The sequence below is a fragment of the Etheostoma cragini genome, chromosome 17, assembly GCF_013103735.1.
Source record: "Etheostoma cragini isolate CJK2018 chromosome 17, CSU_Ecrag_1.0, whole genome shotgun sequence".
Taxonomy (NCBI): Eukaryota; Metazoa; Chordata; class Actinopteri; order Perciformes; family Percidae; genus Etheostoma; species Etheostoma cragini.
The window spans coordinates 17050202-17068024 of record NC_048423.1 but is presented as its reverse complement, the minus strand read 5'-3'; the positions used below and the strand labels follow the sequence as shown (position 1 = coordinate 17068024).

The 17823-nt window shown below is 41.5% G+C and overlaps 1 protein-coding gene across 4 annotated transcripts in view; it reads left to right on the top strand.

Moving 5' to 3' along the window:
- The window catches only part of LOC117960130 (signal-induced proliferation-associated 1-like protein 2), an 83644-nt gene that overhangs the window by 52554 nt on the left and 13267 nt on the right, over positions 1-17823 (top strand). For 3 of the 4 annotated variants that reach the window (XM_034897797.1, XM_034897795.1, XM_034897796.1), the window contains exons 11-17: positions 1646-1920; positions 7798-8052; positions 11610-11756; positions 13255-13358; positions 13448-13536; positions 14790-15163; positions 17304-17603. In XM_034897797.1, coding sequence (XP_034753688.1) covers positions 1646-1920; positions 7798-8052; positions 11610-11756; positions 13255-13358; positions 13448-13536; positions 14790-15163; positions 17304-17603 — 1544 coding nt within the window. The remainder of the gene's footprint in view (positions 1-1645; positions 1921-7797; positions 8053-11609; positions 11757-13254; positions 13359-13447; positions 13537-14789; positions 15164-17303; positions 17604-17823) is intronic. The other variant, XM_034897798.1, reaches the window with a different exon arrangement.

Below are 17823 nucleotides of genomic sequence, written 5' to 3'. Positions count from 1 at the left end.
ATACCCTGGCCAATGTCCTCTTCATGCACAGGCCATTTCCTTCCAGACTTTGCCCACCAGAGAGCTTTTGGGCTTCACATTTCCATTTTTGTTTGCCCTTGATGTTTAATGCAGAGTGATTGTTTAGAAAGTGGCTCAGCTCACTAAAGTGTTCCAATAGTTTAGCCTCTCTTTGTAAACTGAATCTATAAACGTGGATTTATATTGCAAAACAGAGGCCGGGACTTACATTAATTTCACCAACAGAATTTGTCCTATTCTAAGTAAATAGTTAGGTTTTAGGGTTGTGTCTCACTATATGAGATCCATCATGGTTGTCTCAGGTCTCCTCTCACACAGCAGGGTAGGATTTCTGCCAGTGTGAGAATCTGGTGAAGTGTTGACAGGCCATAGTCTGAGTTAATGTGTCCCTGAAGCCAGCTGCCACTCTGAGGCAAATGGAGGCAGTCATCCACAGCTGAACCATGACTAATCTGATGGGTGATTAAAGCTCATTGGGTGCAGTGTGAGTTTCTTACCAGTTGAGTCACAAGAAAACTTGTCCAATCCCACTGTTTACCCACACTGCATATATAAGCTCAGTCACTTCATGCCATTGAGGTGAATATAGATAGGCTGCAGCTGCATGTTTTCATCTCTGGTCAGTCTAGTGTTTGTATGTTTTACTGACCTATTGCTGCTGAACCAAGAGGGTCGCCTGAACTTCAGTTGAACCTTTAATTGCACAAAGCAGGGGCTTAGGCCAAGCCACCCCCGAGCAAAGTGACAAACGTCATTTGCAGTCGAGTACGTGATAGGACAAGAACCAAGTTTAAGTTTCCTCTAAGCGCGCAATTTGACAAGCAGCAACTGTCCGCCAAGTAAGTATCCATTGAGGAAGTCTCCTGTCCCCGGCTGCACTCTGCACAATTGTGAGGAGAAAAAAGGGTGAAGAGATCATGTTGTGTTCATCAGCTGCCAGTGGATGCAGATTATGTGTTGAGTAAATGTTGTCCTTTTACAGAAGTAAGCTCTGGTTAATAGACTTAGTTTTATGGACAAGTCTGTGTTTCAGGGGACTTGTTGATCCTAATTGCTCACACAGCACCCACAGAGCCACTGTAGTCGGTGTCCATAGAAACAGGTGTGTATTTGTGTGTGCAGTAAATGTGTGTTTTAGCTGCCTTTATGCAGCTCAAAGCCAGTTAGCTCTGTCATGTACCCTCTTATTAACTTCCATTTTGAGAGGTTCTTTGAATTTTCCAAACAAACATGCTTGTGCACTTTGGCCTAAGGACAGGATATTGCTCTACTCTAATAGCATTTTTCTTATGTGTGCATACTGCATGTGTGTGTTTCTTGTGAAATAAAACCCCCACACACACACATACTAGAGATGGTAATTGTATGCTGGTGAAGGCTGATGTTGGAATATACTCCTATATAAGCTCCTATTAAGGGATATTAAAAATCACTCAACTTCCAGTCTTTCTTTCCATCTCATGCTTGTTTTGTTTTCTCTGTGTGATTGCATCGATTTCATGAAACACTTAATTTTCTACTGAAGTGTTTCCGGTGTCTTTCTTTGTGGATCAGCGCAATCAAGACAAAATCAATATACTTTGATTGCAGACGATGAATACTTTGATTTTGATTCTGGTTCCAGATCACCACGAGAGGTTGCGAGACATCAGAGATTACTTTGCGTCGGAACAGCCTCGGCCAGCTCGGTTTCCACGTCAACTTCGAGGGCATCGTGGCCGACGTGGAGCCCTTTGGCTTCGCCTGGAAGGCAGGGCTGAGGCAAGGCAGCCGACTGGTGGAGATCTGCAAGGTGGCTGTCGCTACTCTCACCCACGAGCAAATGATTGACCTGCTGCGCACATCCGTCAGCGTCAAAGTGGTTATAATCCAGCCCCATGAAGACGGCGCTCCCCGAAGGTAACGCCTCGCTTTTTGTTTTCTTATGTTTTACTTGAAAACACGTTCTAACAACACTACAGACAAAGGATGCTTACAGAACATAGGCAGACTTTCTAATGTCTTTAAATTTTGGCCCCTGTGGTTAGTGAAAGAGAGAATCAGGTGCTCCTCAAAAATGTATGAGGCATAACAGAAGAGCAGTTTCTTTTTCTCATTTTTCCATGCAGCTGGGATAAATTAACTTGACATTTGTTCTCATGTTTGAGACGATTAGCATAAAGAAATGCTTACATACTGTTTTTGTTGCACAAGGGTTGATGTCGTTCTCCACTGATTTCTCTGGAGAGGGGCCTGTCTTTGTATTGATGTGGCTTTGTTGCAAGAGAAAGCTCCAGCAGGGCTGGAGAGTCATGCAGACATGGACAGTCAGCGTTTCTCCCTAATGATAATGAGAGGAGTGTTTTGATTAATGGCTCAACTCTCGCTGCCATTGTCTGACAGATCACATTTTCAGATTGTTTTTTTTTCTCCCTTCTAACCTCGCCTTATCTTCTATTCAGCAAATAGGGTGGGAGGGTTTGGATTTTTAGGGACACATGGTCTCTGTAAAATGCTCGTTCTGCTTGTTTTGTCTGTCAGAGACAGACAGTTCTGTGAAATCATAGCCATCACTCTTTCCCACTCACATTTAACATCTTTGTTTTGGTTGTGCTTCAGGCTGACAGATTTGTCTACCAACAAATGTTTTTCCCACTTTGTCACAGATTACCACAGCAAAATGCTATGACACAGTGCAGAGAGAATACCTCCACTTAATCCCATTTTCTGTTTATGATGTTCGAGGTAATCCTAACATTGTTTGCCAATCATTAAAATAACAAACCTGTGGACTAAAGCTGCAAAGGTTAATCTATTCATTGATTAGATGTCAATTATTAAATTTCTCTCCAACTATTTTGCTAATCAATTAATCAGGTTGAGTCATTTTGTTAAATAAAAAAGTGAAAATTCTCTGATTCCAAAGATTTTCTGGTTTCCTTATCTTCTATATCTTTTGAGCTGTGGACAAAACTAGACATGTGAGGACATCATCTTGGGTTTTGGGGAACACCGATCAACATTTTTCACAGTTTTCTGACATTTTCTTCTATTCTATTAAAATAATAGACAGACTCATTGACAGTGAAATGAATTGTTAGCTGCATTTTTTTTAAACAGAATTGTTGATCACTGAAGAATTTTGATATCTCTCTGGTGGAGTTGGGATTTTAGATGACTGTTAATAGAAGATTAAGTGTAATGCATAGCTTTGGAGCATGAAATTGATGGCAGCCTTGCTAAAATCGTGTATAAATAGGATGTGTCATCATGTCATAGACCACATAGTAGGCACATGTTCAACTTTGTTTCAACTTCATTTGTTCTGGTCTGGCAACAGAGTAGTAACATATTTGCTTCCCCAGATGGTGGGTGTACATGCCTTGTCCGTGAATCCAACACCCCAGCCTCTCTGGCAGAAAAGACATCTAATCCTCTTATCATGAGCTGTGATGATGCATGATGATACAATCATAATAGCAGTTCAGGGAAGCCAAAAGCAGACATAACAAACATCTTCCAAAACTGATTCTGTGTTGAAAAACACTTGTCATTGGAGATGTGGGTTACACACAGGATGGAGGATTCCGTAAGGAAAGCTTTTGACACAGTATTTGTGAAATGGAGCCAGAGGTCTTCCAATGGCACAAACACCACCAAACCCTGTGAAGGTACATTAAACAACCAATAAAATATGGTTTTAAAAAATACACATGCTTTATAGCATTGTGCCCAAAGGTATGCGTTAAAGCATGTTGCAGTCCATAATGGCTGGTATGAGCATAAATCAGTGGGCTTGACTAATAGATGCATCTGACAGTAGAGGACTAAACTGGTCAGAGTTGTTGAGTTACACTGGGAGATGTCCCTCTCTAGCTAAAACCATCGTCCCATGAGACCCAAAAGGCTCCGTCTCGGGTCCTGTGAATTTTCTCCCAAGACATCAAGAGGTGAGAGGTCAAGTGAAGAATCTCAAGGGCTCTAAACTCTTTTCGCTGCTGCGTCTCTGAGTTGCTAAAGTGTTGCAGTCAACAATAAGTACTCCAGTTTCTCAACTATTATCTCAAAGGAAAGGAATTCAGTAGGGGGCCCAGTCAGTCAGTCCCCTGTGGCCAGAGAGATGGGGGGTTGGTCTAACAACAATGGACAAGAGTCTCATGACCGCCAGACAATGTACCCTGGCTCCACACTGCTACCATGACAAGGACAAATGTTTTCATCAGCACATGTTGGGCTTCGAAGATGTGTGTTTTCTCTGGACTGTTTTGAAACTGTCAGAGTGTCATTTAGTGTTCCTTATTTTGTGATTCCTCCAGATTAAATAAGAATTGATGGTGTCATCTAGTTGCAAACATTATATTTTATATAAAAAAAAAAAATGCTTTGTAGCAGTCTTTGGCAACAAATCTCCTAAAGCTGTTTATGCCCTAAACAGGTTTACCCGGCTTAGCCTGAAGCCTATGGATTATTGCTCTAATATTAGTCTAACCTATAGTACTGTATTTATTTACACTGGAGGAAGGATGTGGTTTTGGCCCATTGCAGTACCAGAGGCTTTTCCATCATCACTTTGAAAAGCTTTAAACAAGTCCAACATGTTGGCCTTGGATCCAACTAATGAGAAAAAGATGAAAAAGATTAGCTCTTTGAAACAGGAATACAGCGAACATGGCAGTGATTGTATGTTTTGGTATATGGTCATCAGAGATGGAAGAGTAAACAAGGATCAGTGCAATGTGGACTAAAAGGGATGATTACTACAAGACACAAAAACGGTAACCGAATAAAAAAAGTTTTAGCCTTTTATGTATTTTATTAAAATATATTGTACATAGGTTTTCATCGCAAACATTTTTTTTTTAAATGGCAGGTAACCCGATTTGAAGTGGGTTCCACCTGCATAATCCCCCTGCTGATAATAAGTATTGCCTGTGACATTTAGATGGCCACTTGTGACCTTTCCTTTGAAGTGTCATCAAACTTGTCATCAAGGATTTCCATCTGGACTGAAGTTAAGCCGGATTTCTCAATTTCCATGCTGACACCCTGTGAAAGTGACCACTGCTAAACCAAAACTCAGAGAACCTGAGTCACAAATTGCTCGGCTTAATCCCCTCATATTCTTCACAAGAGGTGTTCTTTCCTTTAGATCAGTTTGCAAAGAAATCATTGAAAAGGGCCTTTTCCCTCTCTTTTTCTGCAATGCTATACACTTTTCTGTACCACCTATTTAATGAACCTCCTGACACTGTTCTGCAAAGGTCCAGTGGGCACAACCTCTGTGGCTTTTTGCTGTGACATGGACTATGACTGTGGGAATGGATTAGCTCGTTGCTCAGTCGCTGGCCATGTCATTAGAGTGACAGCTCTCTGAGGTCTAAGGTCCTGTTGTCATACTGATCTATTGTAATCCGTTAAGAGCCAATGGCTGAAGGAGTGTATTGTTCACCTCCAACTGGCTTTAATTTATTTATTTTTAATGACCAAATGATAGTATTTTAGTAATGTCACGTCAAGTTGTGGCCATTGTGTTGTCAAATGATTTCCTCCAACAAGTCAGACATACAGTAGCTGTATTTTTAGCAGACTGGATGTTGGTTTTAAGTTGTAGATGTTCACCTACAAGCTCATGTAGGCTATTGTGGTATAATGTATAACCCCTGCAGCAGCAGTTCATGGTGGAAATCAAGAGGAAGCAGACAGTATTATATTAGTTCCTGGCTTCCTTCTGCCCTTATCGCTGGCTGGATGTGTCCCCTCCACCACCAGCCTACAACTCAGGTTTAACTATTGACCAAACATCCATTTGCTGCTGTTTCATCATGATTTATACACAATTTCCCCCTATAAATTATGATGTGTATTTCCATTTGCAGCAAAGCTTGCACATGCTCTGAGGAAGACTATTAGCAGCATAAGGGAAATTCACCTTGTCAGTTTTTGCTCATTCTGGTGCAAAAACCACAGCAAGGGACAACGGCTGAGACGTTTCCTGTTGACAAGCTGTTAGCTAGGTTTAGCCTGTTCAGAGAGTAATCATGTGTGGCAACCTGGCTGGACCACACACACACAAACAAACACACGCAGTGAATCAAGGTAATGAGTGCTTTTGCAGCCCTAAAATTGACTAACAGTCAAGATTGAACACTAGTTAGTATTTTTTTTCACACAAAACATGATTGACAGACCTCAGGTCTTACATGAGATAATGATTAAATTTGTTAAATCGCCTTCTCCTCATACACATACAGTACTGTAGCTTCACTTAACAAGATGAATTCCTAATGTTATTAATGGACATATCAAATCCTTGGATGCTGTAATGCCACTAAATACTCTCACTGTCCCATATATCAAACAGGTGATGCATGCTCTATAAATATTTATACTTTTAATAGATAATGTAAAGTATGTAGGATGTGGAGCACACCATGGACATAGTCTTTCATCGTGAATGAGGCCAGCTTGCCGGTGACATTGACCAGATGTGAGAAACATGGTAGACAAGGAGGAAGCGAGGGATGCTCTTCTCGTTAGATCTTTATAACACCCACTGCTCCGGTGGGAGGCAATTGTAAACAACCCAGCCACCCATGGCCCAATTTGATGAGAGGGATTATTGCCCCCTCCACCGCAGACTTTGCAATCAGATAGCGCACCCTCCTCAAGCTCCACTGTGTGTACATGAATGACCACAGCAAAGTATACACAGCTTTCCACCCCCACTGGAAAATAGACTTTAGAGGGGAGGGCAGTGTAATCATTAGGTTCATGCTTGAGATGATTTTGGAGAGCCAGCAGAGCATCCGGGCTATTTAACCCAGACCCACTATCCTGTAAACCCCTCGTTCTTCCAAACGTACACACCGAGCCTCTGCCCAACACCAAAGATTAATGTTGCATGAAATGGCATCATAGGCCTTGTCCATCCCAGAGATCCTCAGTGATGTTAACAGTAATGGGATGGAGAGTGAGGGAGGGGAAGGCCTCCTGTGTAGTGCTGCTCAAGGGAGACCTAGATCAAGTGGCGGGCTAAGATTTTCGGCTCAATTAAAATAGGCTAAGTGTTTTCCACTGTTTCCTATGTTTCTGATGTATCTGTGTGTTGTTTGTTGGCACACACATGCCTGCACATGGACACACTATATTTAGATGCTGCCTCTGGCTAATTATTTCTTTTTCAGTGTAGTCATGGTAATGGATGAATGACTCCCCTCCACCAAGTTTTTTTACAGAGGACACACCAGGGTCAGTTGTGTTGTACAGTAATATAACTGAAAAAGTTAAGTTAGCAAAGTTTTATGAAACTTTCATTTTCATTGGCAAAACGTGATAAAACTTGCAATGTAAAATGAACGTTTTTTTTTACATCACTAATAACATTGTAATGTGGATTTATTGGCTGATACACTCAATAATGATGAATGTAAATTGAGCTATTAAGCTCTTATTTTTATGGTTCATTACATCCTCAAAAAAATTGTTATACATTAAAATTCTTGGTTCCGTGATTAATCAACTGTGGTCTCTGTTGTAATTACTGGAGCTTCTCAAGCAGTTGTAAGATTGTCATCAGATTTAAGCTGCAGTGATCAATATTTTATGTTGGAATTTTATATTTTTATAAAGGAAAAGTGATTCTGTGATGTGAATGTGAAAGAAGTCACTAATAGTGACAAATTGGAAGGAAGGCAACCTACAATGTAACTAGGATGTTACAGCCTCCTTTTCTTTCCTGCGTCATTGCTGACCTTGACCTTCTTCTTTGTTTCCTTCCACATCCTCCTACCCTCTCAGGGGCTGTTCCGAGCTTTACCGCATACCCATGGTGGAGTACAAAGTCGACAGCGAGGGTACACCCTGCGAGTACAAGACACCCTTCAGGAGGAACACCACCTGGCATCGGGTTCCCACAGCTGCTGCGCCACCGCTATCCCGGGGCTCACCCACGCAGGGCCCTGATCGCCTGCAGTGTCAGCAAATCCTCCAGCAGCACCAGGCAGCTCTCCCACGAAGCACCTCCTTCGATAGGAAGTTGCCAGATGGGTCCAGGTAACGCTAGACTTCAAAGGACTATGAATTTACATAATGAAAAAAGTTTCGTCCATTGCCTCTTATTAATCCAAACTTAATAAAACGAACACCGCGAGAGCTTAAAGAGATATTTTTTCTGATTTACATCCAGTCACATGTCATGCCAGTGTGTTTAGATAAACAGTGTTTGGTTTCTGTGAATTGTTTTATTTTTATTTTTTCTTCCCCCACTCCACGGAGGTCATCACCACTCTTCCATGCACTAGCTCCACGAGACAAGCCACACACCGTTCAACTAAACGTACTGCGCACACAAAGATGACACAGAGCTGGTTGAAAATAGGCAAAGTATCTCTGTAAACAACATTTCCTTTATCCACCTGTGAAAGAATACACTACATTTAGGTTAGTATGTGTTCAATTATTGTGAATGTAATGTCCAAAAAAGGTTTTGAAGACTTACAAGACCTACAATATGCAAAATAAGACTAAAATTAAAGCAGTAGTAAGCCTTACACAGATGCCAGCTAACAATTAAAATAAAGAAGTAGTCAAAGCAGCATCATTGAGAGTGGTCCAAAATAGTAAGTGAATGCAAAAAATGATTAAACAAATGAACAAAATGATACTTTTTAAAACACTTTTAGAAGTAAGGCTTTCAGTTCAAGGTGTTTTAGAAAGCTAGGCAGAGCAAAGATTGCGATCAAAAGATCCAGTCCTTTGATATGAAATCTTTGAACTCATGTAGAGAAGAGCGGTTGGGTTCCGTTATTTGCATTCATATAAACGGAGCATTTTAGTCCAATGAATTCACGGCTTCGCTTTCATCTCCATTTAGATGACAAGGCAACACTCTGACTTTGTTCCTGTCTTAGACATTGTCTCTTTTGGACATCTCCATTGAGCCATGTAAAGCAGTGATTTGTTCATTCTAATGAAACCCCTACAGTCATGATAACCTTTCCAGTGTGTCACACCGACCCCCCTCTGGGTGTTGCCTGTTCTGACTATACTGGGATAATGGCCGTCTTCTCTGCCTAATCAGAGTCGCTGGCAGCGGGAGCACTCCATTCTCCCTCGCTACTTTCTCTCTCTCGTTACCCTGCTCCCTCCCTCTTCCTGCACCCTGCTGAGGAGGAGGTGATGGGGACACTGACACAGCTCAGCTCATTTCATCCAATTACCGCAGAAACAAAGAGAGTGCTCTTCCCAGGGCCACGATATGTAGCACCCAAGAGGGAGTGGGAGTAGAGAAGGCAGATGAAGGAGTCATAGACTAAAGAGGGAGGGAGACAGGAGGGAGGGAGACAGGAGGGGAATATAATAAATCCAGAAAAATATTCCAGAAAAATAAATCAACATATAGAATAATTGATAATGTGGGGGTTTTCAACAACCAGCAGCACTCGTACCCCAGGGTATGTGTCTGCAGTTGCCAGAGGAAACGTGGAAAGATTGTAGAGTAGCTCAGAAATCGGAAACACATACTGACTGTGTTGTGACTGTTTAGCAAGCAAACTGAGAAGTCTAAACAGTAAACGTTAGCTCTTTATAAGTAATTTTGAAAAGATATACACAGCTAAAAGTGATGGCTATATGGTTATGAATGTATGGCTAAATAATGGATACAGTTTAAAGACTCAGCTAAAAGTATAGTATTTAAATAGATTGCTGAATTATGGCTTAACAGGTGGAATAGTTTGTTAAAACTAATGGACACATGGTTGAAATGTCCTGCTTCCGCAATTGCAAACCTGACCTAACTGACCTAAATATCGACAGTTCAATAGTATCAAAACATTATCGGAAAAATCATCTCCACTTTTACTTTCTGACAAAAAAGCTTTGAGACCACTGGTCCAAAGGACAAAAATGAATCTTGATAGCTTAGATAAATTTATCTGACTCCAGACTTGGCACTGTATAATACGACGCAGCCAACTGGGGCCGATCCATAATCTCTGTAGCCTCGACTGTTATTGCAGTGCAGAAAGAGAAAAAAGTCCAGGACTTTACATTATGTCAAGAGAGGAAGACAAGGAGAACAAAAAGCAGCCGCTGCTGTTTCACATTAAAGTGGCAAGACTCAGCTGAGGAGACTAATACTTCAGCCAGGGAGGAAATGTAGCATTCAGGCCAAAGCGTTAAATGATGTGAGCTGCGACTAAGTTACTGACAGTTTAGTCAGTTTTCCATGGAGGTCCAGGGAACCTGATGACAAAGCAGAAAGGGAAATCATTTGTCACCTTCTAAATATAAAAGTAAAAGTTTTACATTTTTATTATATTCTGATCATGCTTGTTTTTTAAAGAAAAAGGGAGAAAATACGCACATTTTGTCATCTGGGAGATCAGCTTCATTAAGACCCAAATCCTAAACTCATTATACAAACAAATGCATAAGAAGAAAGACAAAGAGATGAAAGAGTTAGCTGCTAGACCTGGCTGGAGACTTAATGTGATAGCCATCCTGCCTATGTTATTGCATTTCCTTCCGGTTATTTAAGCTTCTATGGTGTGTTGGTTAGAAGGAAGGCCTCTAGGCAGCAGACATAACTCGAGTCCAGTGTTTATTTTTTACTCTAGACCACAGTCCTCAAGTTTTTCCTGCCCAGGCTTGCGAGAAACTTTTGATAGGTTGAGCTGAGACAATGCTCAAAGTCCAAGTAAATGACTAAACCTCCTTTAACAGGTCATTTGGGAAAAGAACGTTTAAGAGCAGAGTCAAGTTTGTGTTTCACAGCAGAAATCTCAAGCATCCTCTTCCATTCAGAGGCTACCTCTTCACAACCGGGCTCCACCATCTGGATTCCTCACCGAGGCATATTGCCATAACTAATCTGTTTCTGTTTCTCCTTGGAGAACAAAACGCCTTCTCCCGCTATGACAGCTCTCACGCTTTCTTCGAGGTTTTTTACGGTGTGATATCACCGGAGTTTCACCCAACTCGGTAATAAAGTCATTAACACTGGACAGTGACGAAAAAGATTTTTCCGCTCATGAAATGTCAGCTTCTAGAGTCTAATTCAGACATTAGGTGTAGAATTGTTTCAAATGATAATCTATACACAGTAGTAGTGCTAAAAAATTCAAAATAGCAATTATTTGATTGACATAATATTAACACGTCAGTTTAACAGTTTTTACAATAAACTAATCTTGCATTGTTTCAATTTTATTTTATTTTTTTATATTGTTATTTTTCATTCCAGGTATATTTGATGTAAGGGTATGTTCAGTGTACATAAGTATTTGTTTTGTGTTTGAATGAAAATAAAATAAAAATAAAAATGAATAAATTATATTGCATATTCTATCATTTTAAAATAATGCATTGCTTTTCTTTGTTTTCTATCATTGTAAATTGAATATCCTCTGGTTTTGGACTGTTGGTTGAACAAAACAAATAATTTCAAGGACACTTCTTACCATTTTCTGACATTGTATAAACTATGAGGTAATTAGTTGCAGTTCAAAATCAACGTCTACATAATTATGTGATGCCCAGCCCAGGTTCAGACCATCTATGGCAGTGTGTTTTACACCTGTGTATCTTTTGTCCAACTGTTTTTGCAGGACTATGCAGGATATGGAGAACCCCCAGGTCACCTCATGTAACAAGGGAGACCAGCACTACCGCAGCTCCCCCAGTAACCAGTCCTCCTCCAGTGACCCAGGACCTTGTGGCAGTGGCACATGGTCCCAGCAACCTGGATACGATGGGTACGGACCACTGGACCACAGCAGTATTACTTCTGTTAAAATAACCTAGTAGTAGTCCCTCTAGGAATATGCGCTTTTGCAGTAATGAGTGCAGCTACAATCGGTCCCAGCACTATTTCTGAGAACTTCCAATTTTGTAAAATGACTGCAATTTTCCCACATGCAATGACCAAAACATCAGCGCACTCTTGGCTAGTCATCACTCTTTTTTTCTTTTTTAGCAGGTAGTAATCTAACACAACAATAAAATGATGCCTGTCATAGTCTACTACTACATCCAGAACTTAGAATTAGGGAAGATGATGTAGGATGATTGGAGTTTCATGCACTAGATTTTATTTTATTTAACATGCATTATTATAGTTTCCATTCAACCCTCCCAAAGCCTTACTTTCATGATTTAATTCAGAAGAACATGAAGGCTATCTCAAACATAAATGGTCACTTTGTAAAATAGGTGATTCAGCTTTATAGCCATACAAAATCCAGTACAGACCTTTTTTTTACAGTAACATCTTTCTTCTTCTGTTCAGAAGACGTAAAAAGGATAAGCACTTAAAATATAATAGAATGTTATTATAAAGAATTCTGTCTTGTTCTTCAACTGAAGTGCCACTTTAGCAAACTACACTGTTATTTTTGGATAAAGCCATCAAAAAGCCCTCTGTTAGAAAAAAAAAAAAAAAAAATCATAAAAACGAGAGCAGGAGGAAGAGGCTTAAGCCGAAATGGATCTTGTAGCTTCTGTCAACAGGAAGGAGAAAAATAGAATTACAATTTCATCCTTACTGACTGCCAGAGACAGTGTTTTACACTGAATATATTCTGCGTCGGCACTTGCGCAGGTCGTGGGTTTAACTCCGCTCTGCGGCCCTTTGCTGCATGTCATTCCACCTCTCTCTTCCCCCTCCTGTCTTCATCTGTCCTGTGGAAATAATATATAAATAATCTTAAAAACAAAAAGAATCCACCAGAGACCGGTCTGTAAGCTGTTACAGACCATGACGAGAGGCTTAGCTGTACACTGCTGCCTTTCTGTCAGAGGCCTCAAAGTGCACTAAACTCTCAGGGATCACTTTGTCCTGTCAGAGCTGTCAGGATGCAGAGTGGCAGACATGTTGACTAGCCGGTTGATCTCAGGTTAGAGTCTGAGCTAAAGATCACGAGACACTGTAGCCACTGTTCATCTGTTGTAACCTTTTATTGTCTCTTTAAGGTTTAATTAAGACCTGCTTTGAAAAATGTGCTGCTCTTTCCCCTTTGTCAAGAGAAAGCAACAGTGTCTGGCATGCCCAGTCAAATAAAAGGAGGTCTCTTGTTAGCAATGTCTGGCAGCTACTTTATTCTATTATAAGCTCAAGTGATATGACCTTAAATAATCTCGAGCTAATTGCTGTACATTGGTGGTACACTATGAAGCCTTTCTCTGACTAAAATACAGAGTTCACTCTGTAGACAGAAAATAATTTACAGCCAATTTCCCTCTTTTTTTCTTCAGGTGTCCTTCCCCTATCCTCTATGAGCGGGCAGGTGACATCCAGGGGGGTGACGGAGAGATCCACAGGGAACGGGAGCCCACTCTGGAGAGGACAAGATCTGCAGGTGAGTCTGATGTTCTCATAACAGTGATATGCCGTCTATTCACACTTTGTACGTCTCCACCCTTAACTATTTTCTTCTCTGCCCCACAGACGCCAAATGGCACATCCCCTCCACCAAGATCCTGAACCCTCTGAAACAAAGAGAAGGAAGCAAAGACTCGCCCAACAAGCTATCCAGGGTAAATGTCCGACCTACTTTGATTTCAGTCTGGCTGAGGCTGCCCACCTGACCATTTAATGAAAGTGTTTGAAACTGTTTTTAATGAAATCTCTGCACTATGTGTGCTGTTTTTGTAGTAGATGCTCAAATCTGCACTGTCAGACCTGGTTTGCTCCATATTACTGTTTAGATTGGGGTGAGGTCAGATTGCCCTTGTTTATTTGCTTTGTAGCAACCAGCAGCTCAATCGGGTTATTCAACATGATGTCGTCCCCTCTAGCCGCTCTTTGCACTTGTCAATTTCCCTTCATCAGTATGCTAACGGGAGTCTCACCTCCTCACCTTTTTGGGTTGTCTCACACTTTTCTAGGACACATTTTCCTAGAAGGTTGAATATATTAAGTGCTCAAGCCTCTCATTTTCTCCTTTCTCTACATTCCTTAGCCTCTTTTTTTGGAGCCATTCACTCTCTCTCTCTCTCTCTCTCTCCATCTTTTCTTTCTCCTTTGATTCTGGATGCTGCCACACACAGCTTAAAACGTTTTTCAGTGTTTTTAAGCCAGTGTTGCATTTACCCAGGCCAGTGGATAAAGATTTTCTACTACACAAGCTTCTTTTTTTCATATCAGAGTAGCTGTTTTAATGTGATGGGATATAGATTGCTTTCAAGATTTAGCAGTGTTTAGCATAGCATAATGAAGGAAACTTGACTGCTCATAATCCAAAAGTCTTAGTTTATATTCCAGAATTAAGTATTACTGTGACCCCCCCCTTCCCAAGAGTCTTGTTTTTGAGTCAATACATTGTATTTGTTGGGCCACTGATCTACATTTGGGATACACTGGAGTCAAGTGTGTCTGAACATTTTAGATTTTCTTTTTAGCTTGATGATGTACAACTTTGGCTTTCTCGTCAGAGCTGAGTAAAATAGTTTGAAAGGGATTTAGGGTCCATTATGTGGATCTCTCATGCAAGAATATTAGAGGTCACAAACAAAATATGAGACATTCAGCATATTGTGTTTGCTTTTCTTCCTGTTACTGTCAACTAGCCCAACATCAGCACGGGCCTCAAGTAAACAAGCAGTCGCCTCAGTCAGGGACACATGGGCATGTGATGTAGCCAGATTGGTAAACCCATCCCCCTTTTGTGCGCCAAGCATGTTAAAGCAACCGTATGAATTATTTGTAGCTGCTGTTTGACCTCTTTTGATTTACTGTATTTGCCTCCTTTAATTAATCCTCTTGCTCTCTCTTTTTTTTATCCTACCAGACGGGCGATAAAAACTCTAGCCACTCAAGTAGCAACACTCTCTCAAGCAATGCCTCCAGCAACAGCGACGATAAGCACTTTGGCTCTGGAGACTTGATGGACCCGGAGATGCTGGGCCTCACTTACATTAAAGGGGCGTCAACAGACAGTGGCATCGACACTAATCCCTGTGTGGCCCCTGGTTCCCGAGTGTTGCTGCAGGGCAGGGTGGGGGAGCAGGGACACCACTGGGTGTCAGAGCACCATGAGGATGGGGCGTCAGAAGAGGATCATGGGAAACTGTACCTGCCACAAGGCTACGCCTCTGCCATTATGTCTAGTCATGTGACGGAAGGAAGCATCGGGGACCTGAGTGAAATCTCATCACAGTCAAGGTACAATGCAGAGAGAGGATGTGTGTTTTATTGATCTTGTTCCCTCTAAAAGACAGTTCTATATGTGCAGATTTGAATTGTTTTAGCTGCTTATACCGTCTGTTTTGTCAGTTAAAAGAAGGCTTTGGGTTGGTCAAGACAGAGATTCGTGAGTTGTTGATTCTAAGCCGCGGAGCATTATTATATACATTACTAAGAATGTGATTGTGTACAGAATGCAATGTTCTTTCTTCTCTGTGGGCACTACTTCATTATGTAGTAGTATAATTCTACACTGATTTTCCCTCAAAGAAAAATGACACCCTTTTCACGGTACATGACCCGGAGAACAATCCAATGCGTTGAAACATGTGGATGTACAGTACATTCACATATACCACCGCCAGCATTCTATTTTAGCTCGTTATCTGTTCCATTAAACAAACACACACACACACAAACGCATGCACAAGACGATGGTTGCTGGCTGTTAGCTGACCTTTTCACCCAGCCGTGCTCCCTCACTCCTGACCCTCAGCCTGACTCATCCAGCTGTGCTGAAGCCAGTGGGTGGGGCTGCTGTCAGGCCGGAGCAACACAGGGGGTTTCATCACACAGTCATCCAAGTCCTCCTCACCAGACTGGGGCCCATCTGGGAAAGAGGAGGGGTGTCAGAGAGGGTTGGCCCTGCAGCCACTCACAGTCTGTCTCTGTGAAATAGAATGGGTATCTATTTGTTTATGCCATACAGGATTATGTTAGTACAATCTGTTGAGATCATTGACCTGTCTGGGAGGCATCAGAGCTGTCCACTCCAGGACAGTATTCAGAAATGAGTAAAGAGCCCACGCCATCACCTTGACGACTCGATGCTTCCCACCTTTTTATGTAATGGTCTTTGACACCCAAGTGTCATTTGAACAAACAGTGAAGCAGCAGGAGCACATTTGCAGGGTGTGGCCCAGATGGTCATGAATATGGAAACGGTGTGTGTAGCGCCTCCAGCTTAGGCTAACGGTAATGTCTCAGAGGTATTTTAGAGGAATGTTTTGTGTTTGCTGAAAGTTTCCCAACAAAGAACAAGACGTTGGACCTTTTTCCATGTTATCTAGATCTGAGTCCAGTTGAACGGCTAACAGAGGAATCTTAATCAGGCAGGAGACATAAAACACAAACTGTCCAGCGTCATTTAAATGATGAGGAAAAGTAGGAAATTACAGTAGATGTGCTTTTCTGGGGGAATTCTTAACATTGCAAAGGATGCAATGCAAGCAATGCAATTTAAAAAGGAGTGAAGCGCTTTGTCTGATGCATGGCTTATTTTCTCATCAAATGTGATTCATCCATCCTGCATAAATCTGCCGTTACTTGAATGAGGATGTAGTATAAGGATATGGAGTTATTCTAGGAATTGTCACAAAGCTGAAACAACAATCGTAAACAAAGAAATGGTGCATAGCCATGTATTAATCAAATCGATATGTTTTGTTCGATATGTACTGTATTTGACATCAGCCAGATACAAACAGATGACAGGAACTGTTTTAGTAACTGTAGCTAAAAAGATGTTTAGACATTTTTTTCTCTACAAATAAAGTATTATTTTGGCCATTGGGTCATGAGTTCAAGGGTTAGTTTAACCAAAACACAATCAAAAAAGAAGTAAGTTCCCACATACCTACTGATATCTAGCCATGCGGGTACTTTGCAGTCTTCATTTTTTTAATATTTCAAAACCTCTTCAAATAAAACTGGATACACACCACTGGAAGTCAGTGGGGCAATAACTTCTTTCTGATTTGAATGCACTGACCCTTTTAATCTAGTTTGTCAGTTGATATTTGACTAAATATTGAAAGGACAAAGGTCAGCAGGAGTATGCACATCATAAACTGGATGTGAGTCATCTTCCGGTGTAGGTCAGAGGTAAACCAGCTTGACTCTACTATGGAGGAGATGACGTCTTCCTGTCTGAGCCAGCAGCAGAGTTTTCAGTACTCTGTTGAAGATGAAAATCATCCTAGTTGTTTCTTAACATCTTAACTAGTTGCCTTTATCATTTTTTCATTGTTTGTTTATGCTTTTATGTTTTTAATTTTAAATTCCTTAATTTTGGTCACTTTTGAGTTACATTATTCTTTATTTTTTGCCGTTTGGTTAGTGGCTCACACCACTCTGGCAGTCCCCTGGCCCGTGGTGCCAGATACTGTATGTCCGCTGACTCCTCCAAGGTGTACACCATCCCCCAGACCAGCAGCTCAGGGCCAGGGCCAGAGCTGGGGCCAGAGCTGGGGCCAGAGCTGGGGGCAGAGCTGGGGCCAGAGCTAGGGCCGGAGCCCAGCTTAGAGGCTTGTGGACAGACACGCCCACAGTCCGATTGCAAACTTCCAGTGGGTATGAAGACGACTGATGAGGATGATGCCCACAGCACTGAGGGACCTCCCAACATTTCAGAGTGTGGGTGAGTGTGTGTGAGAGAGAGAACATCACCAAATGTGCTCGAATACCACAAAAACAACACAAACTGGTACAGTTTGGTTCACCTTAAGTAACACCAACTATCATAGCAAAAAAGATGACACACTTTTTAGTCACGCTAACTGGGCTCATTGCTGCTGTTTCTTTCACTGTAGAGAGCTACTTATTGTTGCACTAGAGCCAGACCCATTCCAATACAATTA